The 25,636-nt window shown below is 42.6% G+C and overlaps 1 protein-coding gene across 1 annotated transcript in view; it reads right to left on the bottom strand.

The window, feature by feature from the left end:
* LOC115439345 (urotensin-2 receptor-like) overlaps positions 1 to 24,078 on the bottom strand; it is a 69,975-nt gene extending 45,897 nt beyond the window's left edge. The window contains 5 exon segments of the mRNA XM_030163178.1: positions 18,735 to 19,113; positions 20,600 to 20,617; positions 20,619 to 21,028; positions 21,031 to 21,315; positions 24,013 to 24,078. Coding sequence (XP_030019038.1) covers positions 18,736 to 19,113; positions 20,600 to 20,617; positions 20,619 to 21,028; positions 21,031 to 21,313 — 1,089 coding nt within the window. The 5' untranslated portion in view covers positions 21,314 to 21,315; positions 24,013 to 24,078 and the 3' untranslated portion in view covers position 18,735.
* Between the last annotated feature and the right edge of the window lie 1,558 nt (positions 24,079 to 25,636).

Here is a 25,636-nt window from a genome sequence, read left to right as displayed (position 1 = left end):
TCCGTTCACACACCATTCAGCCACTGTGTGGCAGCAAACTTTGTTTTGTTTATTCCATTTCCACAGGCTTAATCTTCTGATAAGTTGGAAAATGGATCAAAAGAGAAGCTACGACAAGTGGACTGACGATGAGGTCCAGGCTCTTTTGAGCATATTTCTGGGGGAGGATATTCAGAGGGACTTTGAAGCGACCACATGAAACAATCAAGTTTATGTAAAATTAGTCTGCAAGCTGGCAGGGCTGAATGTAAGACACACGCCGAAACAAATACAAGAAAAGCTGAAGAAATGTAAGCAGTATTATAAGAAACTAAAGGACCCCAGTGGTCTCTGAGAGGGTGCACACAATGCAACACAGCAAGAGAGGAGTTCCAGACCGGCTCTGTGGCTGTCCTGGACCAGCTTGTCCAGACACTTGGCCAGACGCCCTAACCTTTCACAGATGTTTATTTCCCTCTTAAACTCAAGGCGCCTCGTTTTTTGCACCTTTTGTGTTTAATTTTTTTATAAAACAAAAAAAATAACTGTAACTTAATATTGTCTGTTCATTTACAAGGCATCAAAAGTAGAATATAAGTAGAGTATAAGTGTTTTTTTTTAATAATATGCAAGTGGAATTAAATGCAGGGATTTGAGTAAATCTCTATGATTTTATAACTTCACCTAAAATCTATTCCAGATGGATGAAGGGATTCAACAACCAGCAAAACATCAAACCAAAACTGGCCACTTAACACACTGTCATTTTATGGCGCTAGAGCAGTAGCATGTTATGTCAATGGCAAATTTCCGTCCTGCCCCCCCCACCCCCCACCCCCATATGTAAGCTTCGTGTGACCCCCCAACCCCCTTGCACATGTATTTTGTCAAAGAAGGGGGGCAGGAGGCTCATGATGAAAAAAAGGGGCGTTTGTTCAAAAAAGGTTGAGAAACATTGTGCTAGAGCTCAGACTCTGAATGGACATGAACGCCACTGATTACATGAGCTAAAACTTGTTTGAATACTGGGAATACTGCAGATTGAATTCTTTTTTTTTCCCAGCATGTGTTCCCAGCATGTATGTCTATATATATATATATATATATATATATATATATATATATATATATATATATATATATAAAGGGGTCATGGTCACAAATATGTGAACAAGTATTTACAGTAAATGTACAAAAATCATAATCCAAAGTACTGGACACGGCTCACACATGGCTGCAGTGCTTCATAACACATTCTTTACTCTGAGACTTTTGGGAACAGAACAGAATCTACAGGTCCGAGCCGTATAAAGACAGATACAACACAGTTTGATGTCGCTGCTCCGGTGGTCCTGTGGTTCATGTAAGTCTGAAAGGTTCCGAACGACCTGAGCGCTGTCCTGTTCTTCTGTGGGTCAGACAGCAGTCAGTGGTGTGGTAAATCTGAACATAAACCACACACAACTGTTGTGTCAGTTCTGCTTTTGCATGGGGGGTTGACCACTGAAAGGACTGACTTTATTACTTTAAAAACTTACGTTTTTGGGGTAAGGTTTGTGTTATCTTAGGTAGGCTACTTACGTGAGCAGTGCTAACTTTACAAGTTTATTCATTCTGCAGTTGTACTGTACTTGTAAGGAGATAAGTGTCACTATTATAGGACTGTGGTAAAGGCAGAAAACAGTGGTTAACTGTGTGAACACTGAGTGAAAATCCAACATAACAGAAGTTTAAGATACAAATTTATACAAATGCTAACACATACCAAACAAAACAGAATTTACAATATAAATGTATTAGAAGAAATACACTTAATAATAACTAAGATAATTTGAAAGATGACGATATCTTTTTAACTTAGCATTGAATTTGCTACATCAGCTGCAGTAGAAAAGAATGTGTTCTGATGCTGCTACGCTCAGTGTTGGAACTGTCGACCCCTCCATAACGTTGGTCCATATTTCATCCATCATTTTTTACAACGGGGGTGTATGGAAGTGTTGTGACTCTGTTATATCAGGCTCTACTTCAGGTGCCGCTTTGGGCCAAAAACACACCAGTAATTTGTTGGCCAACCAAAAACTAACACAGTGACTGCATTTGCAATAATGACCCACCAGGTGAACACTTGAGATCGACAGGTGAACATAAAAACAAGCAAAGACACTAAGTGCTTTAAGCTTTTGTGCTTTATGGACCTGGGTAGTTTGCAAACCCTGGCTCCGGCCTGCGATCACAGTCAATCTCCTTAACAGCTTGTAAAATCTGTTTTCTTTTTTTTTTTTTTTTTTTTTTTTTTTTTTAAAGATTTTCACTTTGGGGGTTTGCAAATGTCTTTGCAAATAATGTCTGTCATCTTTCTCATTCAGGTCACATGGTTTTATTTGCAATGCAGTAAAACATGAGGAACAACAGAACAACTTGGGCGTCCTCCATCCTGGGCATACTGTGTCACACAAAACAATGGCGTGTGCGTGTCGGTCGCTGTTTATAGCATCATCATATTTTTCGGGCCTTTAGGTTCTTCTTCTTACTGCCACCTAATGGACTAGAGGTGTAGTGCAGTTTCTTCTGCCGCTCCCCCATACGTCATCAGCCTGATTTGAATAAATTACCTGGAACTTTGGAGTGCGGTGGAAACGCAAAGCACACAGGTTACCAGGAATTCTTTTCCCAGGTAAATAAGTCCCATGAAATGAAAGTTCCAGGTATTTTGGTGGAAAAGGGCCTGAGTTGTGAAAATGTGTGGATGTTAACAAAAAAATACTTAAATACACTAGGGCTGCATGATATATCGAAAATATTGTTATCGTAATGTCAACGCTTGTGATAGGCATACCTGATAGACTGATAACACAATATGAAGGATGAAGATGTAGAAACACCTGATAAAAGCCTTATTCTAGATCATGTGTGATCCATAAAGATCCTGTTAAGCAGATGCAGTGGGCACTAATTAGCTAAGATGCTAACATTCGCTACCACCAAACTTCCTTATTTGTCAGAGTCCACGAAACACATCCAGTTGTCGTTCTACCACTTCATGTGTGATAATACAGGGTGGGGAGAAGCCAAATGTACACTGAACATTTAGTTGTTTTTTTCTCAGCGGGCACTACGTCAGTTGATTTTGAACCCAAACATATATTGATGTCATAATCATACCTAACACTATTATCCATACCTTTTCACAAACTTTTGCCCATATGAGTAATCAGGAAAGCAAACGTCAAAGAGTGTGTGATTTGCTGAATGCACTCGTCACACCAAAGGAGATTTCCAAAATAGTTGGAGTGTCCATAAAGACGGTTTATAATGGAAAGAAGAGAATGACTATGAGCAAAACTATTACCAAAAGTCTGGAAGATACTAATTAAAGAAGAATGGGAGAAGTTGTCACCCCAATATTTGAGGAAAACTTGTGCAAGTTTCAGGAAGCGTGTGAAGGCAGTTATTGAGAAAGAAGGAGGACACATAGAATAAAAACATTTTCTATTATGGACATTTTCTGTGGCAAATAAATTCTCATGACTTTCAATAAACTAATTGGTCATACACTGTCTTTCAATCCCTGCCTCAAAATATTGTACGTTTGGCTTCCCCACCCTGTCTGTACATTAAGTCACTACAGGAGCCCACACTGCTGCAACTTAAGACCGTTTGAAACTATTTAAATTAGGTTTCAACCAGTAATGTGAACCAGTTAGATAAAGGGCCCAGTCCATCCCTGTTTGTGTATAATCTTGTAGAACATCAGTGGAGGCTGAGTCAGGAGACTTATTGATCATTCTCAGGATTTTCTCTGACAACACAGATTACTGAGCCAGAATCTTATCTCCTGTGACGAGAAACCGACCGTAATTCCTGTTTCCAGTTTCCCAAATGGATATGAGCCAGTGTAATCAGCTGTCATACACAGGGCCAGATCAATAGTCCTTCCACCATCATGAGTGAAAGGGAAACACTGTGAATGACCTTTCCGTTGGTGACCTGGGCCGGATTCAGCCAATACTCCATCAGTCCAACTCCACTTTCATTTTTCAGCTGAATGGACGGCGCTTTGGGAAAAGGCCATGAGATGATAACCATGTTAATGAGGCTTCTATCAATACTTGTGGTTTGTGACAGATGAGGGGGCTTAAACGTGTTTCTGGACACAGGATTAAATAGATTGTAATTAAAGATGGAGCATGTGTGGCTGCTGAAGGAACGCTTATTTCATGGCTGTAACAGCAGGTCAGCGCTCAGGGCTTCTGTGGAGGACATTAGCAGATGGAGCAGAACAGCGACAGCACATGCACAGGTTTTCTACTGCGAAACCGCACAGCCGTTCAGAAATGATCATTACTTCTGTTTTTAGTCCTTTTTTCAACCAGATGTAAGTCTTCTTACAGTGTAATATGTGGTGTTCATGCTCACATTTTGTGTGTCACATGTTCTGTATCAGGGACAAGTGGGGTCTGCATCAGGCCAGTCCAGGACCAGCCAGACCTGTGGAACGTCTTCACATCACTTTGGACTTTCTTGTTATAAAATGTTTGAAGGTCCACAGGAAAGGTGGTGACTTCACAGCAGCATTACTGGCACAACCCTGGACCATGACAGACCCTGACCTGGACCATGACAGACCCTGACCCTGGACCATGACAGACCCTGACCCTGGACCATGACAGACCCTGATCCTGGACCATGACAGACCCTGGCCTCTGGACTTGGTAGCAGTCTGGATGGTCTAACCCTGATCCTGGACCATGACAGACCCTGACCCTGGACCATGACAGACCCTGGCCTCCAGAAGTGGTAAACAGTCTGGATGGTCTAACCCCGATCCTGGACATGACAGACCCTGACCCTGGACCATGACAGACCCTGGCCTTCCGGGCGCGGTAACATCTGGAGGTTCTAACCCTGATCCTGGACCATGACAGACCCTGGCCTCTGGACTTGGTAACAGTCTGGATGGTCTAACCCTGACCCTGGACCATGACGGACCCTGGCCTCCGGAGCGCGGTAACAGTCGGGATGGTCTAACCCTGACCCTGGACCATGACAGACCCAGGCCTACGGACTGGTAACAGTCTGGATGGTCTAACCCTAACCCTGGACCATGACAGACCCAGGCCTCCGGACGCCGGGTAATAGTCTGGATGGTCTAACCCTAACCTGGACCAGGACAGACCCAGGCCTCCGGACTTGGTAACAGTCTGGATGGTCTAACCCTAACCTGGACCAGGACAGGACCCAGGCCTCCGGACTTGGTAACAGTCTGGATGGTCCTTTTTTGTCTTCTGGATCAGAACACAAAGCATACATTACCATCTAGAAAAAAAAGGGTCTGGATACTGATTGATCTAGAGCAAAAACTGTGATTATGGTGATGTCCACCTCAGAGGGTTAGGTCCGAGCCTAACCCTAACCCCAGTCCTAGTTCTAAGCCTAACCCTAACCCCAGTCCTAGTTCTAACCCTACCTAGTTCTAAGCCTAACCCTAACCCCAGTCCTAGTTCTAAGCCTAACCCCAGTTCCTAGTTCTAAGCCTAACCCTAACCCCAGTCCCTAGTTCTAAGCCTAACCCTAACCCAGTCCTAGTTCTAAGCCTAACCTTAACCCCAGTCCTAGTTCTAAGCCTAACCCCAGTCCTAGTTCTAAGCCTACCTTAACCCCAGTCCTAGTTCTAAGCCTAACCTTAACCCCAGTCCTGTTCTAAGCCTAACCCTAACCCCAGTCCTAGTTCTAAGCCTAACCCTAACCCAGTCCTAGTTCTAAGCCTAACCTTAACCCCAGTCCTAGTTCTAAAGCCTAACCCCAGTCCTAGTTCTAAGCCTAACCCTAACCCCAGTCCTAGTTTCTAAGCCTAACCCTAACCCCAGTCCTAGTTCTAAGCCTAACCCCAGTCCTAGTTCAAGCTAACCCAAACCCCGTCCTAGTTCTAAGCCTAACCTTAACCCCCAGTCCTAGTTCTAGCCTAACCTTAACCCCAGTCCTAGTTCTAAGCCTAACCCTAACCCCAGGTCCTAGTTCTAAGCCTAACCTTAACCCCAGTCCTAGTTCTAAGCCTAACCCTAACCCCAGTCCTAGTTCCTAAGCCTAAACCCAAACCCCAGTCCTAGTTTCTAAGCCTAACCTTAACCCCAGTCCTAGTTCTAAGCCTACCCTAACCCCAGTCCTAGTTCTAAGCCTAACCCTAACCCCAGTCCTAGTTCTAAGCCTAACCCTAACCCCAGTCCTAGTTCTAAGCCTAACCCTAACCCCAGTCCTAGTTCTAAGCCTAACCTTAACCCCAGTCCTAGTTCTAAGCCTAATCCTAACCCCAGTCCTAGTTCTAAGCCTAACCCTTCCAGCTGCACCAGGAGGCAGCCACAGGAACCAGCAGGACCTCAGAGGGTTTGTGTTGGTATGTTTCAAAGGGCTGTGGCTTCACTTTTACTGCAGTAATGATCAGTCTTGAATTATTCCACACATTTATAAACAATGACTAGTTCTGCTCATAGAGGCGGCTCCTAAACTGAGCTCTAATGAGCTGCAGCAAAGTGTCCAACCACATTTACTGGAATTATGACAAGGGGCCAACATTTCACCATTTCTGTCTCTTTTTGTGTGTGCCCTTTCCTTATTGACGCAACTCTGTGCATCACTATCAGTAATTCACAAAGAAAAAGGATATAGATGAAGGTTTAAAGGAACATGGACTCCATTTAGAAGACAGCATGATCTGTTTTACATGTAGAAATGCAACAATACGATGATGAAGAACTCAGTCCATACACAGGGTCTGCATCATTGGCCTTTACCTCCAGGACAAAGGTGTGTTAGTACAAGAAAACATTCTCATTGTAATATCTCTTACTGTTTATTTTATTTTATTTTATTTATTTATTTATTTATTTAAATTTAACCTTTACTTACCGAGGCAAGCAATTAAGAACAGATTCTTATTTCCAAATGCAGCCTGATCAAAGAGCAATGGCTCCATTAGAGGAAGGGGTGGGGGGTTAAAAGTAAAAACAAGGTCAAACAATTACAGAAACAAAAAGTTAATAAATAAATATACTACAACAATAACAGTGAGACAATGAATGAATGAATGAATGAATGTTTTTATTCTTGTGTCTTGCATAAAGAACATGCCCAGCCCTTCCATGGGCTTATAAGACACCAAAAATACACACCAAAAATCAAACACCAGACCAATAGGCACAATAGATATGAACAAAACAAAAAATACTGACCTATTTAAACAAAACACATCTGCCACTTTTTCCAGCTTTACAAACAAAATAAATGCGAATTTATATACATTAGAAGTAAAACAGCCAGCTTCATCTTGTCATCATCAGTGCTTCCAGAACAGATCAGGATTTCAGATAACAGTCATCAAACAAGGGGCTCTCAGTTTCATCATATAGATGACAATACAAAAGAAATGTGATTCATTTTCCACTTCCCCCAAAGGAAGATGTGAGAGACAAATACTCAACAGGTGCAACAGTCAACTCAAATGTGTTCCAGGTTTTGCTTAAAAACAGTGACAGATGTGAGGACAGTGAGTTTGAGGGGTTTTCTAGAGCGTTCCAGTCATTAGCGGCAGTGAATCAGAAGGCGCTGCGACCGCAGACAGCGCGGACTTTGGTGATAGTGAGTTAAGACTGTGTCAGTTGGAATGGAAATGGGAAACAGTCAATAATTCGTACAGCACATTCATTATTTTTCAAATATTATCTTTCAAGATAATACTTATATTGATGGAGCTCCAGGACAAAACCAGGCCAAGTGATATTTAAAAGGAAAGTCTTACCAACAGTTTAAAGTTGTTCAAAGCGCAAAGAACACCTTAGGAACTGTACATTAGCCTGTACGACAGAACTACTATATTCCAAACCCAAATGAGAGAAGGTTTGGACAATTAAAAAAACAAGTGCATTTCCATTAGTAAACATCCACCCATGTCACATAATCAGGCTTTAACACACTGAAAGAAAAATAATTAAAAAAAAAAAAAAAAAAAAGCAATTTAAGGCTAATAATGAGGTCAATAATGAAATAACAGTGTGATTGAAACAGGTGATGTGAACAGCTGACTGAAATCATGATCTATGTTTGTAGGAGTAAAGGTGGATTAGTGGCAGTTTCAGAACAAATGTGTAAGAAAATTACTGAAATATTTAAAAGAATGTTTAAAGAAAGACAGGATGAGTTTTGGATATTTCAGCCTCTACAGTGGCCACCATTAAAAGATTCAAGTAATGTCAATTAATTTCAGTTAGTACACCAAAGGGACGTCTGGGCTGAACACCATGACATGTGACTCCTCAGATGAGCACACATCCAGAACCATGGCTCATGTAGACCTGATAGAACTATATGGGTCAGGATTACAAAGGAGAGTCTTTGGCAAGATCTATAATATGAGGACAGAGACACAGACACCGATTCAGACTTCACCGCGTTAAAAGAAAGAATAATGTTGACTGTGTTGAGAAATACTATGGTTAGGGTTAGGAAAAGGGTCAGGGTTAGGGCTAGGAACAGGGTTAGGAAAAGGGTCAGGGTTAGGGCTAGGAACAGGGTTAGGAAAAGCGTCAGGGTTAGGGCTAGGAACAGGGTTAGGAAAAGCGTCAGGGTTAGGGCTAGGAACAGGGTTAGGAAAAGGGTCAGGGTTAGGGCTAGGAACAGGGTTAGGAAAAGCGTCAGGGTTAGGGCTAGGAACAGGGTTAGGAAAAAGGGTCAGGGTTAGGGCTAGGAACAGGGTTAGGAAAAGCGTCAGGTTAGGGCTAGGAACAGGGTTAGGAAAAGCGTCAGGGTTAGGCTAGGAACAGGGTTAGGAATAGGAATAGGGTTAGGGTTGGAACAGGGTTGGAAAAGCGTCAGGGTTAGGGGCTAGACAAGGGTTAGGAATAGGAATAGGGTTAGGGTTAGGAACAGGGGTTAGGAAAAGCGTCAGGGTTAGGGCTAGGAACAGGGTTAGGAATAGGAATAGGGTTGGGTTAGTGTTGGGGTCAAGGGGGTTAACCTGCTGATCCTTGCATCACTAGTACTGACCTATCATGTAGGTGAATGATGGACTCAAACGGACGGTGCTGAAGTGAGAAACAGATTTATTAACGAATGAAAGAATAGGAGCAAACACAAAAACCTGGTGCAGTAGTCAGAGTCCGGTGGGAAAGGATGGTAGAAGAAGTCTGGATTATTGTAGGTGATGAGGTGCAATGATCCAGCTGCAGAAAAGAGCCTTACATACACTCCTGATGAAAAAGGCTGTGCAGCAGCAGGTGGATGTGATTGGAGGGGTCTGCGGCCATGCCGGAGTGGACCATCACAAAACCAGCAAATAATGTAAATATAACAGCTATATATCGCTAAATATATTACCTGTTATAGGGAATCTCTACATGATACTGTGCATATTTTTGTGTCTAAATCAATGACTCACCACAACTAAGTGTCCTGTGGGTAACCACTGATCCACGCATCAATAATTTCTTTGAATAGGACGGCAAGAAACATAAAACATATGAAAAAAAGCAATATGAAAACTAAACTAAACTAACACTAAGCATTTAGAAAAAAACAAAAAACTAATAAAAACAGCGAACCAGCTCTAAAAAACAATAACACTAACTGAATTAGAGGGGAAAAAAAGTCAAAAACTAAATAAAACTAAACTAGAATGAAACAAAACTGTCCTTGCCCCCAAGCCCACATTTTTTCAGAGACGGGGGTGTCGCAGGAAGCTGATGATGCCATTAGTGGGGCTTTGTTAAAAAAAAGTTAAGAAACACTGATGTAAGGGATATTTAAGCAGTATTAGCCTGTGAGTCATCATGGGCCTTTTTTTTAAGTGTGTGGTAAAACAGTAAATGGAAGAAAAGGTGTTATTTCCATTTTCATGGCTCAACGACTTTTCCAAACCCTCATTGTAAAATAGATTTTTCCAAAGGTGCTGAGGTCACACTTTTTTTCAGAGCAGGTTTTACAGCAACGCAAAAGAACACTACTGTTACCTCTGTCCAATGATTAAGAAATTAATAATGAATATGTCTCATTGTGGAATCAATAAGAATTCTCCATTCCATACAGTTATATTAGTCGGCTCAAGATTTATCTCAAGATAATTCAGTATATTTTTATTTTCTTTGCAAAGGGAGAACCAGTTATATTAGGGCTGCATAAGAAAATGATCCAAATGTGTTGTTATTCCCTGTCATGTACCCTCAGTGCTACGGTTGGTCAGATTAATTCCACAGTATAATGACATATGCTTATAATCAGTCCAGACCACATGAATATTATGGTATCATTGTTTGACTTTCCACGTCTGTCTGAATCAAACAAATGAGATGATTTTCCCAGCTGCTAGGATCGCCAGGTTTCTGATTGCTGTAAATTATCATAAATCATTACAATTAAAATCTTGTTACTGACTTAAGAGTGTAAATTTGAAGGTTTGGCTGCACATTCATCCAGAGTGGGCTTCGCTTAGGACACAGACTGGACCGAGTAGTTTATGAACTGAACGTCTCCAAGGACGGCGTTCTGTGCTGAAAGTTGCTGAGGACAAAGGGCTCCAGTGAAGATGATCTAATGTTGGGTTACTGGTGGATTATTGGCTCTGCTCACACTGGTAAAGTGGAATCAACATGATCCGTTCTGTGACTGTGGCTCTAAACACATGTGGCCCACAGATGCCTGTGTCTGGGTCACACTTTCCCACTGTATATGGAAATAAAGCAGCTCAACTAAAAGCCTGGAAATGGTGCACACTTTCATTTCTGCAGGCCTTTTAGAATGCAGCATGAACTGCCAAGATTAACAAGCCTGGACGTAGCAGTGGTTCTTTCAAATGTGTCGCAGATAAAGAAACTATCAGTGAGAGTGAGTGGATGAACGACAGAATGCTTTGCTGCCTATTAGTCCGTGTTAGTCGATGTTAGCAACGCAGGAACAAAATCTTATGCAGTTTTCTTATTCAAAGGCAACTGGCAGCATTTCAAGCTGTAAGAGCAGAAATAAAAGCAGAATTTCACATATGTTCTGCAGCTCTGTCTGATTAATATAAATATAGACTACATGATGCTGTTTAAGCTCACTGGGGCAAAGGGAAGCGTCTGTGTTCAGTCATGGAATTATCAGTAGAGTCACATGTGTCAGAATCACTGATCAGTAATTACACACATCACTCACATATTTAATCCCCTACTTGTGTCTGAAACCACTTTAGGTTGGTTAACGCCTCTCAGTACGGGCGTTTATTTTCTACAGCCTGAAAACATAGTTATGCATGTGCAAGTCTCATTTCCTGTCAGACCACTTGAATTACACCAGGATGAACATACCCTGCAGTTCAAATGTTGTCTTGTTCGTCAATGATTTATTACATATTAAAAGTCAATATGACAAGTTTGACATTTATATTTGTTTTTCTTGGATGACACACACTTAAGTTATACTTTTAAGTGATTCTACAATTGCAAACATGTGCTTGAACTTCAGTTGTATTACTTAACCTGCAAATATTTCCTTGCTTGAATAAAGTGGTTGAGTGTTTCTCAGGTGTAGAAAATGGAGCACAGCATTTCATGGAGCAGCTTAAACTGACACAGATTACAGACAGTGTCTATTGACTAGTCTTCATTGTGATCTAGGATGCATTACTGTTACGATACATTCTGAATGTTTTCACACATGTGCATTAGAGCTGTGGACTTGTAATCACTCATTACACATGTGTTAATCCCATGTCTGAGGAGCACCCAGAGTATGCGAGCGTTGAGTGGGCGTGGCTTATATTACTCAACAATGTTACAGACTCAACAATATGGAATAAAATACATTATGTTAACCTCACAATTAAAAGCAATCCATATCACTGCTGCAAAACTGTGACAGTCCAGCAATAGAAAAGGCACATCTGTTGAAGGCACCAATGTATGTCAGCCCAGCGACAACATATCCAGTAAAACTACCCTAAATTATGTTCAATTTAGATACATCTTGAGGAATTATATGAACAAAGTTAACTAGGGCCAAAGATAATAAATCAACCTCACATGTAGATGATGGAGATTTGGATGCGACCAATTTATTTAACTAAAGTAAAAAAAAAAAAAAAAAAAGAAAAAAAAGATTTTCAATCTAGAGACAGTTGTCATAAAGGTGGAAAATGAGTGGAGTCAGAAGCACGGTGCTGAAGGGAAAAACGGGGTTTATTAACCAAACGCAAATCAAAACTTAAACAGTAAAAGCACTGGGAGAGCGCAGACCTCCGCCAAGACAGATCTGCCCCCCCCCACCCCCCCCACCTCCAACCACCACCAAAATTTAATCATTCTTCCTTGTGCTAGTATCAACATTTCCTGAAAATTTCCTGAAAATCCATCCATAACTTTTTTAGTAATCTTGCTAACAAACAAACAAACACACAAAGTGATCACAATACCTCCTGGCGGAGGGAACAAGGGATGAACACAAACCTGGGTTTGTAGTCAGAGTCTGTAGGAGTGAGCTGAATGTCTGGGTTATGGAGCAGGTGAAGAAGACAACAGACCAGCGCCGCACGACTGCAGGACCACGCCTTCATCCAGCTGAAGAACGATGATGCGCTGCAGCCGTGCGGCGCACAACAGGTGGCTCTGATGACGGAGGAAGTGGAGAGGGAGGAGCCCACGGTAACACCAGCGCAGACCGGGACAACAGTCTTCAATGTATTTTAGAAATGTAAAAAAAATAAGAGGAAGTTTGTCTGTCTGACAGCAGCAGTGTCAAAAATGTTGGAACAGAAACAAAACTTAAAAAACAAAAAAAACATTGGATTGTTCATGTCAAAGATTAAAAAGGACCATCAAGACTGTTATTAGGACAAGGTGTACAAGCACATCTGGGGTCTGGGGGTGCTACAGTGTCTGTGATGGTCTGGGGGTGTAACAGTGTCTGTGATGGGTCTACAGTGTCTGTGATGGTCTGGGGGTGTAACAGTGTCTGTGATGGTCTACAGTGTCTGTGATGGTCTGGGGGTGCTACAGTGTCTGTGATAGTCTGGGGATGCCTTAGTGTCTGTGATGGTCTGGGGGTGTAACAGTGTCTGTGATGGTCTGGGGGTGTAACAGTGTCTGTGATGGTCTGGGGGTGCATTAGTGTCTGTGATGGTCTGGGGGTGTAACAGTGTCTGTGATGGTCTGGGGGTGCTACAGTGTCTGTGATAGTCTGGGGATGCCTTAGTGTCTGTGATGGTCTGGGGGGTGCATTAGTGTGTGATGGTCTGGGGGTGTAACAGTGTCTGTGATGGTCTGGGGGTGCATTAGTGTCTGTGATGGTCTGGGGGTGCTACATTGTCTGTGATGGTCTGGGGGTGCATTAGTGTCTGTGATGGTCTGGGGGTGCTACAGTGTCTGTGTTGGTCTGGGGGTGCATTAGTGTCTGTGATGGTCTGGGGGTGAAACAGTGTCTGTGATGGTCTGGGGGTGTAATAGTGTCTTTGATGGTCTGGGGGTGCTACAGTGTCTGTGATGGTCTGGGGGTGCATTAGTGTCTGTGATTGTCTGGGGGTGCTACAGTGTCTGTGATGGTCTTGGGGTGCTACAGTGTCTGTGATGGTCTGGGGGTGCATTAGTGTCTGTGAGGGTCTGGGGGTGCTACAGTGTCTGTGATGGTCTGGGGGTGTAACAGTGTTTGTGATGGTCTGGGAGTGCTGCAGTGTCTGTGATGGTCTGGGGGTGTAACAGTGTCTGTGATGGTCTGGGGGTGCATTAGTGTCTGTGATGGTCTGGGGGTGCTACAGTGTCTGTGATGGTCTGGGGGTGCAGTAGTGTCTGTGATTGTCTGGGGGTGCTACAGTGTCTGTGATGGTCTTGGGGTGCTACAGTGTCTGTGATGGTCTGGGGGTGCATTAGTGTCTGTGAGGGTCTGGGGGTGCTACAGTGTCTGTGATGGTCTGGGGGTGCTACAGTGTCTGTGATGGTCTGGGGGTGTAACAGTGTCTGTGATGGTCTGGGAGTGCTACAGTGTCTGTGATGGTCTGGGGGTGTAACAGTGTCTGTGATGGTCTGGGGGTGTAACAGTGTCTGTGATAGTCTGGGGATGCCTTAGTGTCTGTGATGGTCTGGGGGTGTAACAGTGTCTGTGATGGTCTGGGGGTGCTACAGTGTCTGTGATAGTCTGGGGATGCCTTAGTGTCTGTGATGGTCTGGGGGTGTAACAGTGTCTGTGATGGTCTGGGGGGTGCTACAGTGTCTGTGATAGTCTGGGGATGCCTTAGTGTCTGTGATGGTCTGGGGGTGTAACAGTGTCTGTGATGGTCTGGGAGTGCTACAGTGTCTGTGATGGTCTGGGGGTGTAACAGTGTCTGTGATGGTCTGGGGGTGTAACAGTGTCTGTGATGGTCTGGGGGTGCATTAGTGTCTGTGATGGTCTGGGGGTGTAACAGTGTCTGTGATGGTCTGGGGGTGCTACAGTGTCTGTGATAGTCTGAGGATGCCTTAGTGTCTGTGATGGTCTGGGGGTGTAACAGTGTCTGTGATGGTCTGGGGGTGCTACAGTGTCTGTGATAGTCTGGGGATGCCTTAGTGTCTGTGATGGTCTGGGGGTGCAGTAGTGTCTGTGATTGTCTGGGGGTGCTACAGTGTCTGTGATGGTCTTGGGGTGCTACAGTGTCTGTGATGGTCTGGGGGTGCATTAGTGTCTGTGAGGGTCTGGGAGTGCTTCAGTGTCTGTGATGGTCTGGGGGTGTAACAGTGTCTGTGATGGTCTGGGGGTGTAACAGTGTCTGTGATGGTCTGGGGGTGCATTAGTGTCTGTGATGGTCTGGGGGTGTAACAGTGTCTGTGATGGTCTGGGGGTGCTACAGTGTCTGTGATAGTCTGGGGATGCCTTAGTGTCTGTGATGGTCTGGGGGTGTAACAGTGTCTATGATGGTCTGGGGGTGCATTAGTGTCTGTGATGGTCTGGGGGTGTAACAGTGTCTGTGATGGTCTGGGGGTGCATGGCTGATCTACTGGTCTTGAGTATCCTTTCCTCTCAAAGTGTTGTTGCTGATGAACATTTGTTTTTCGTTTAAACACATAAAACTTGAAAATGTCTGAACACATTCAGTCAGTAAACCTTCTACTACACCTCCTGTTTATTACAACACACTCAACCTGAATGGTCCACTTCCATCACCTCATGTGTCTCCAGTTCAGTGCATTCTCAGATTTGTTGTTTTATTGTCTACGTCTGTGGATGATGCTAGGTGTCATTAAACGGCAGAGTGAGAATATTTGGACACACACACCTGCAGTAATCAAAGCTAAAGCTCTACCAATAAACTATCTGAGTTCAAACTTAGGAAGGGGATAGAGAGTAAATATTGAATTTGTCCTGATTTTTCAGTCTCCAACTAAAAGGAGAACATTGTGGAAATGAGGGGTAAAAGTCAACATCCTGCTATGTCGACGCTGAGTTCATTAGAATTCACCTGTTACAAGGATTACAGTTCGTTAGTGATTTATTTCTCTTCAAAGCTAAAGATGCTAAACGTGTGCCATGCTGTATTTTCTTGCTCTGGGGCAGATATGTGCCTTTGCCACAACCCGTCTAAGTGACAGATAAACATTCATCGGTGTTTCCTCTCTCTCTCCACCCCTCTCTCACTACTAAGACTACTAAAGACTACTGAAGACTACTGGTCTTCAGGACAGCACCTGCTAATGGTTCCATGCACCTTTTTTAGCACACGCGGTGACAGGTCTGTTAAAGCTGTGGACCACGTCTATGGAATGACCTGCCTCTGCACCAATGGTCCATGGACTCTGTAGAGAGCTTTAAAAAACACCTCAAAACCCTCCTGTTCAAAAAGGCTGTTTAGTTTCCCACCTGACCCAGGACCACCACAAACTGATTACTCTCTATGTATTCATCATAAAGTACCCCATGCCCCCCCCCCCCCCCCCCCGCCCAGTCCTCTCTCTATCTCTATCACTCTCTCTTTTCTCCTCCTTTACTCTCTCTCTTTAATCCCAACTGGTCCAGGCAGACGTCCATCCTTCAGGAGTCTGGGTCTGCTCCACGTTTCTGCTGTTAAAGGGAAGTTTTTCCTTCCACTGTCACCAATCACAAGTGTTTGCTCCTGGAGGATTCTGTTGGGTCTCTGTAAACTGGATCTGATTCTGATTTGAATTGATAAAGCACTTTGTGACTCTGTCTGTGAAAAGTGCTCTATAAATAAATTTTACTTCCTTACTTACTTACTTACCTACTGAAGACTGGAAGAAGACTACTGAAGACTACTGAATACTGAAAGAAAACTACTGAAGACTGGAAGAACACTACTGAAGACTGGAAGAAGACTACTGAAGACTACTGAATACTGGAAGAATACTGAAGACAACTGAATACTGGAAGAAAACTACTGAAGACTGGAAGAAGACTACTGAAGACTGGAAGAAGACTACTGAAGACTACTGAATACTGGAAGAATACTGAAGACAACTGAATACTGGAAGAAAACTACTGAAGACTGGAAGAAGACTACTGAAGACTGGAAGAAGACTACTGAAGACTACTGAATACTGGAAGAAGACTGCTGAAGACTGGAAGAAGACTACTGAAGACTACTGAATACTGGAAGAAGACTGCTGAAGACTGGAAGAACACTACTGAAGACTGGAAAGAAGACTACTGAAGACTACTGAATACTGGAAGAAGACTACTGAAGACTGGAAGAAGACTACTGAAGACTACTGAATACTGGAAGAAAACTACTGAAAACTGGAAGAACACTACTGAAGACTACTGAATACTGGGAGAAGACTACTGAAAAAAATACAATGAAGTGAAATATGAGTTGTTCCATTAATGCTTTGAATGTAATAATAATAATAATAATAATAATAATAATAATAATAATAATAATAAATGCAGCTGTTCCAGTAAATGTCCTGTTTGATTGGATATTTATTGTTCAACTTCCACTGGTTCATTCACTTCCATAAATCAACCATCATGTCCACACTGCCCCTCCACTCATACCAGTATCTTTCACACAGCCACATTTTTCAGAGTGCCACAAATCGGTACCATCTGTAATCACAAAAACAATTGGAACAAGACTTTCCTCCAATAGAAATTCAAACAAAGCCCAATCCCAGACACACACATATACACACACATATACACACATATACACACACATATACACACATACACACATATACACACACATATACACACACAGTCCCACAGCTCCCAGGCCACTGATGTGGAAGAGGAAGAAACAGCAACAATCTGATGGCGTTGAGCTTTTGCCATAAATCCCCAAGAAATTTCAACAAGAGTAATGTTTACTTTAAATGTTTCCTGTAAAAACTGGAGTCGAACAAGGTTTAACAACCCCCCACACACACACACAATGGAATGAATGGTCCAGATGGACTGTGACTGGTTGCTCTGCTATGATGCAGGTTTGTTGATTCATTGACTCATTCATTTTCTAAACCACTTAGGCCTGGAGAGGTCAGAGTTCACCCTGGATGTGTTCATCTGACACACACACACACACACACACATGAACAACCACTGACTTTAACATTCAGGTGTGGAAAACAACTGTTATCATGTTCTGACTCAGCAAAAACTCATAAAAACATTAGACTTTATCAGCACAGTGCCACTGTTTTACAGCTACATTTCAGCTGTCTGTAAGACATGTGTTCTAATGGTACTTTTAATATATAATAGTATTTTAATGAATAATCAATGGGCAGGTCAAATGTAAAGATGGACCAGATTACATATATATATATATATATATATATATATATATATATATATATATATATATATATATTTCATATTTGAAGGTTTTTCAAAAAAGTAATGCAATAATTACCGTCCATGGTAACTAATTGCATTTATGAAGGGGTAATTCCATTATTAATTTAATTACTTTTTTGGGAAAGTAACTAGTAACTATAACTAATTACTTTTTTTTAAAGTAATGAGCCCAACACTGGTGTTAAACACATCAAATAAAACATTGTGATTATATCTGGCTTGTTTTAAAAAATAAGTCAACATTCTGGGTGATGCATACAGTGGTCCACATGTTACTATAGCAGCCTGTCCACATGGTACCACATTCTCGTGTCAATAACACAGAAACTTTTCAATATTTCACGCCAAAATTTATTTTCAGCATAGCTGAAGATAATATCTAAAAGGTTTTGTCCTATTTGATATCAACTTCTGTCGAGAACCACATGTTTTGAATGTTTGCATAAAGCTTAAAAAATGGATGTCTATTTCAAGTCCTCATGTTACTGAGCAGTAATGTGACATTTTTTATCTAAACATTTTATCTCCCCAAATGTTGTTATTTTGTTTGTACATGATGTTAAAGTGCTTATAAATACATACTCAAATATGTATAATACATGCATGTAAGTTACTCTGTTTACATGACAGAGACCGTCGAACATGACATGTGTCCATGTGTACCACTTGATCAGACCCAATAGCACTAATAAGGCCTCCACCATCCCATAATACCATAGTTGTGTTATGTAGTGAATTAGACCTCCACCATCCCATAATACCATAGTTGTGTTATGTAGTGAATTAGACCTCCACCATCCCATAATACCATAGTTGTGTTATGTAGTGAATTAGGCCTCCACCATCCCATAATACTACAGCCCTGTTATGTAGTGCAGGTGCATCATCCACCTCTGCTGTGGTGAGCAGAAGGATGTTCTGGACGTGTGTTGTCATGGCTGTGCTCTTACCTCATAAACTGCTGTTGTGCGTTCGTACGGACGCCGTGTGCGTGAGGCTGAAACTTTCCGTAAACTGCTGACTGCTGGCGGACGGCGAGCGGCGAGGCGAACGTTGAAAAGGACTCCTCCTGTTGAAGTAGCTGCTGGCCGACCACACCCGCCGGCGCTTCCTCAGGTACTCCTTGTAGTTCTTGGTGAGAAGCGTGTAGAGGAAGGGGTTGATGCAGCTGTTGGAGTAGGTCAGACACGTGGTCAGGTAGTTGATGTTCCGCTTGGCTTTGTTGGACAGAGACAAGGACGGATGGAACTGAGTCAGCAGCTGCCAGACCCAGAAGGGCAGGAAACAGGCCCAGAACAGGAGCACAATGGTGAAGATCAGGTAGAGCACCTGGAAGGAGGTTCAGGAGAGTTAATACTACTACTACTGTTACTACTACTGCTGTTACTACTACTACTACTACTACTACTACTGTTACTACTACTACTACTACTACTACTACTGTTACTACTACTACTACTACTACAGGAAACAGGCCCAGAACAGGAGCACGATGGTGAAGATCAGGTAGAGCACCTGGAAGGAGGTTCAGGAGAGTTAATACTACTACTACTGTTACTACTACTACTACTACTACTACTACTACTACTACTGTTACTACTACTACTACTACTACTACTACTGTTACTACTACTACTACTACTACAGGAAACAGGCCCAGAACAGGAGCACGATGGTGAAGATCAGGTAGAGCACCTGGAAGGAGGTTCAGGAGAGTTAATACTACTACTACTGTTACTACTACTGCTGTTACTACTACTACTACTACTACTACTACTGTTACTACTACTACTACTACTACTACTGTTACTACTACTACTACTACTACAGGAAACAGGCCCAGAACAGGAGCACGATGGTGAAGATCAGGTAGAGCACCTGGAAGGAGGTTCAGGAGAGTTAATACTACTACTACTACTACTGCTACTACTGCTACTACTGCTGCTACTACTACTACTACTACTGCTACTACTGCTGCTGCTACTACTACTACTACTACTACTACTAATACTACTACTACTACTACTACTATGACAGGAAACAGGCCCAGAACAGGAGCACGATGGTGTAAAAACATGCACAAACTTTACTGCATACGTAAAAACACGTTGAAGTTGATCTACTAACAGGACACACTGAAGGTCTCGTCGGTCAAATGGGAACTCAGCTGGTCCAACCCATTTAGCATGTTTGTCCTGATGAATATGAAATACGGGCATTTCTGACAGAATGTGCAAAATTATTGGGAGGAGTAAATGCAAATATTATTTAGCGCGTGCAATGTGATTGACCAAACCTGAAACTAGTTGCTGATTGTGCGTCTATATTCAGTGCGTCTGAAAGGCAGGTTTGAACTGATGCAGCTGCACCATCAACTGACTGCAGGAGTTAGAGCAAGGAAGCACCGAGGAACAAGCAAAGGAAACACAGAACCAATCTGATCTGACCACAGCAACATTTATGGAATGACAGGAGAAAAAAATAATAATATCAGACATTTGCCCCCCCACCCCCACTTTATGGGCCTAATGTCATTGGTGAATTGGATTGTCTGGAATTTCAGGACTGACGCATCCCTAGTTTTTGTATAAATGAGTAAGCTCTAAATAAACTGATCAGAGAAATGATAGCTTGCACACAGACTCCCCAGAGAAATCCTCCTAAAAAGACTGAGTGAGTTTCTACATTGGCAGAAGTTCTACTGGTCAAGAACATTTGGACTTTGGCTTCACATTTGGAATCCTTCAACTACATCCATCATGAGAGGGCAGGCTGATGTGTTTTACATGATAAGAAATTAGAAATCAACACTGACCTTTTGATTGGGCAGTTTTCTTGGTTTGTTTGAAGGTCTCTGTCTGTGAAACCCAATAGGTGCGTGCCAGCTGGACGTACAGATATCCAATAATCAGTCCTGGAGCCACGATGCTTGTGCAGAACAGGGAGGAGATATAAACTTTGTAGAAGAGTGGGGACAGGGTGGGTTGACACATGGTCTTATTGCCCACCGTCATCAGCTGAATGCTCACAACCATGGGTAAGGTGAGGATCAGAGACGCAGCCCAGACCAGCACAGCTATGGCCTTCCGGTAACTTTTGGAGCGTTTGACCGTGTCCAGTGGTTTAAGAACGGCAAAGTAGCGCTCTGTGCTCATGATCGTCAGCGTAAAAATACTGGCGTGCATGGTCAGGAAGTCCATACTGATCAAAATCTTACACCCTGCATTCCCAAAGTACCATCCCCCAGGAAGTGTGTGCAGACCACAAAGGGGATGGTCAGCAGATACAGCAGGTCAGCTAACGCTAAGTTGATGATGTAGATGTACATGGAGGCTGCGCTCCTCATGGAGTGGCACATGACCACCAGAGTGTAGATGTTCCCCAAGATACCGACCAGGCACATGATGGACAGGATGGTGCCGATGGTGAAGGTCGCTGCAGTGACCCCATTTGCACTGAGGGGGGCGTCGGTGGCATTAGCGCCTCTGTCCACCAGGACTCCAACAGGCTCCATGGAAACAGTGGTCATCTCTGGAAAGGCCGAAACAGGCGTTAGGAAGAAGAATGACCAGGGACCAGTCAGCATTTGACTTACAAACATTATCAGATGGGCTAAGGTTTAAGGTTAGGGGGTTAGGATTAGAGTTAGGGGGGTTAGGGTTAGGGGGTTGGGGGCAGAGTTAGTGGTGTTAGGGGGTTAGGGTCAACTCTAACCCCCTAACCTCTAATCCAAATGTGCATACGTCATGTGCATAATATGAGTTTTCTTTCCAACATGGACTTTTCATTAAAGGTCTAGATCGTGGTTCATATACTAACATGCTAAACTGGGTCTGTGCGCGAGGAGATGACATATGTCAGGGGCAGATTATTGTGGAAAAACCTGGACCTGGCTTTGGTCAAAACTGAACAGGACTGGTTGGATCATACAGCATTGGTACAAAACTCTTCATGGGTCAAAGCTTTGTCCAACATGTGCGTACCTCTTCATACATTAGTTTTGTTTCTATGCATCTGCTTTAGACCCACAAAGCCCTGGTGACCAAAAGCATCGACTCATCTCTAATGTTCAATACCTGTTGATCCACTAATCCTATCACTCCATGTAAATAACTGGTGTAAAATGCAGTGTGTCATCCTTTCATGGTCATCACACATGACCCATTTGGATGTTCAGGAGCTCCACAGTGAATGCAGAAACACTGTCATCTTCTTCAACGTTGATTCACCAGTAAAACCCATGGAGTTTGACAAATGACAGTGGTTTTTGAGGCTTGTTTTTATGTTCAATTAATATATTTTGCTGAAAATGTCACTTTTCTTGTTTTCTTTTGTAAATAATATCCTTTGAATCTTCTCTGAGTTTTCATAAATGTCTACATGATCACTTATTTAAATATAGGGGAAAATACATTATTTACAATGAATTATGAAAAATTACACAGGATAATATAAAAAATGGTAATAAATCTCTTAAGAAGGTTAAAAGGAGAGAAAAAATCCATTAGAAAGCTGTCATAAAGTTGCACTGGGTCTTTATGGGTTAAAGTGATACATAAACGTTTCCACCTCTTCCAAGCAAAAAAACTTTTAAATCATTTTTTAAAAGAATTTTCTGCATTTGTATTTTTTTTTTATTAACACATTTAAAATGTTAATAAAAATAGCTGCAATGAATTACATCTTATGATAAATTAATTTATCCATTCATTTGCAGAATTGTTACGTCCTTTGACTGAGAAATCCTTCATTTTACCTCCTCTTTTAAAAGCTGCTACCCATGAAAAAAAAAAAAAAAAGAAAGAAACTGTGTTCTCAAAACTTTTCCGAGTCAGCCATGTGAATCTCCAGATGTTTTGAAACAGTTTGTGATTTTTATTTTTTGTCTGACCTCAGTATTTTATTGTAGATATGTCACAAATGCATCTGCTTGATGAGAATGGACTTTAGAAATTCAAAGCATCAAACAGAACAGGAAATTACATGCCACAGAAATGTTCTCAGGGCTGTATTTTAGAAACAGTGGGAATAGATGTGGTTCCAGTTGAAGGGACGCCACATTGTCCGGTCCATGGGCAACAAATCTATACTCTTCATTGATACAAAAAGCCACTTATTAGGAGAGTGTCTACACTTTAGGGTCAAATCGCTGTAACTGAAATCCCTGATATTGGTGTGTTTTAAAAGCTGCTATGACTTTTTACATTTTTAAATAGAACTGTGAAAAATGAACGCAGATGTCAAAAACACACTCACTTAATGAGGATAAACCCTGGGGCTTCACAACATCAAGAAAAGGACAGAGGACAGAAATGTTCTGAGCGCTGCATTTGAATAAAGACATAAAGATAAATAATAAAATACAAAGATAAAGATAATAAGATAATAAAGAGGTGAAGTGAGGGATTCCAGTTCAGAACAGGCTTTTACTGGCTCATTCCACTGGAACTGTATGACTCACAGCTTAATCAACCTTTTATCACAGGTTTTTGTGACTGTTGCACATCGCAAAATGATAAAGTCAAACTCCTGCATCCATGTGACCTATTAAAAACACACCTGAGTCACACATGCATTTTAGACTTCCCTACACTGTGCCGACGCTCAGACACAATAAAATTGTTGTGTGATGTTAAACATCTGTTTAGGTCTGTTTTTTTGTCCCAAAAACAAAGTTGATCAGGATTTAATGAGTGAACTGAGAGAGCAGCAGACGGATACGCAGACCCGATAATGACAATAGTAACAGTCCAATCAGTTTCTCAGGCTGCTGAGGTGAGATATCAGATGAATACACTGAGTGGTGTCCGTTTAGTTTTCCTTCTGAGGAATATAAACTGCTCATTCTCTCCCTCAACCATTTGTTAAAAAGTCTTCAAATATGATCATCAGTTGGTCTTTATGGCATCAGTTCAGACAGTTCATGCAACTCCTAAACGAACAGAAACTTTAAACTTCTTCCTTATATTAGAGCTCTACATCTCTGACTGGAGTGAGATTAAGACAGAAAATCATTAAGAAAGAATGAGGACGATGCTGTTCCGAAAGCATCAGGGACAAAGATCACATCAGCTCCTCTTTCTATTCCATGTCACTCCAAATAGAAGTGTCTGATAAACACAGCAGCCTTCACAGCCAATGCACTCCTATGTATGAGCAATTTCATTACATCTATTATTCATTTGATACCATGCTGTGTTGATGTGTGCATGCAGAACGCAGCCTTACCTGCCGACTGAGACACAAAGATTCAACATCCAGCTGCAGCTCCATCACCCATGCTCTGCCTCATTTTAGCTCCTCCAAACTGCACACAGACCGCAAAATGACACACTACAGAACATGTCCCACAACTTCTACAGTGTCTGAGGCTCAGAACATATAGATGGTACAAAACAACAAACAAACAAAAAAAAACCCAACCCAAATGAGTCATCCACATCTACATATCACCCTTGGAGAACAGAGCCAGTCGAAGATCCAGTCAAGAAAAAAACCTGCACTGGTAGCAGCCTTAAAAGTTCCCCTGTCCATTAACCTGCTGGCATCCACAACAGAAAAACTGTGAACCTTCCTGCAGCATCAGCAGCAGAAAAAAGACAAAATGATACTAGAAATATAGAGCAGAGGATGAGTGAGAGGATCCTGTTCAGCTTGCAGCGAGTTCCAGAGAAGCAGCCCCTTTGACTGAGAAGCAGAGTGTGGCAGAGGTAATGAGGGAACAGGGGGAGAGAGGAGGAGGAGGAGGTGTGTGTATATATATGTGGGGGGGGGGGGGGGGGGGGGGGGGGGGTTGGGAAGCATGCAGCCACTGAGGCTCGCTCACTTGTTCACATCGCTCACTCACATTGTTCACTCACTCACCCTCACTCACTCAAAACTCACTCGCCCGAGCCCTAAGTGTGAAGGAGCAGTAGAGTGCGCGGACGGCAGGAGGTGTGTAGGAAAAGTGTTGTGCCATGTTTGTCCACACAGGCAGCGGATGGCACCAGCTAACAACACCAGCAGCACTTTAGACACGTTACACAGACACACAACTGACAACACACACAGCATAAATCAGCCAGCCAAAAAGACAGCCGACAACCGCATTGTTCCAGCGGGGGAGGGGGGTGGTGCCGGTGGGTTGGGTGGGGGGGGGTAATCCATTATTTAAATGGGAAACATCAGGGTCACCTCACACTGCAGCAATTCACCTAAGTACTGTCATCACCCTGATCTGCTGCATGTGGACAGTAGGAGGGCTAAAGGGTCTGGTCTGAGCTGAAGCCGGTCTTTAACCTCCCACTGGAGATCAACACAGTCAGGACCGGGTCACTGGACGGATGGTCAGGGACATTTGTTGTTTGCGCTTTTTCAAGAGGTTTGGAATTCGACATCAAATACATTTTTAAAAATTCTCAGAATGGTTCAAACAGCAGCGTTGAAAATACAAACACGTTTGAGTTTTTATGGAAGTGTCCTTGACAGTGTACGATACAGATGACTCCTGACATAAAGATGAAACTCCAAAACACTGGAGGTTTACACAGTCCAAGGTGTGAAGCTTCTGTCAGGAAGCCAGCGAGCAGGAAAAGGGATGCAGCAATTTTATGAGCATGATTTTCTTTTTTATTTCCTCTGCCAAAGGAGGTTCTGTTTTTGCTGCGTTGGTTTGTCTGTCTGTGTGCAAGATAACTCAAAAAGTTAAGGAGGGATTTGGAGGAACATTTCAGGAAATGTTGATACTGGCACAAGGAACAAATGATTGAATTTTGGTGGTGATGGGGGGCCACTGATCTGCCTTGGTGGAGGTCTGCGCTCTTCCGAGTGCTTCTAGTTAATCTTTTACTGAGTGGTTTTGTGCAAGATG

Source organism: Sphaeramia orbicularis, chromosome 19 (genome assembly GCF_902148855.1).
Source record: "Sphaeramia orbicularis chromosome 19, fSphaOr1.1, whole genome shotgun sequence".
NCBI lineage: Eukaryota > Metazoa > Chordata > Actinopteri > Kurtiformes > Apogonidae > Sphaeramia > Sphaeramia orbicularis.
This window is presented reverse-complemented; position numbering and strand designations above follow the sequence as displayed.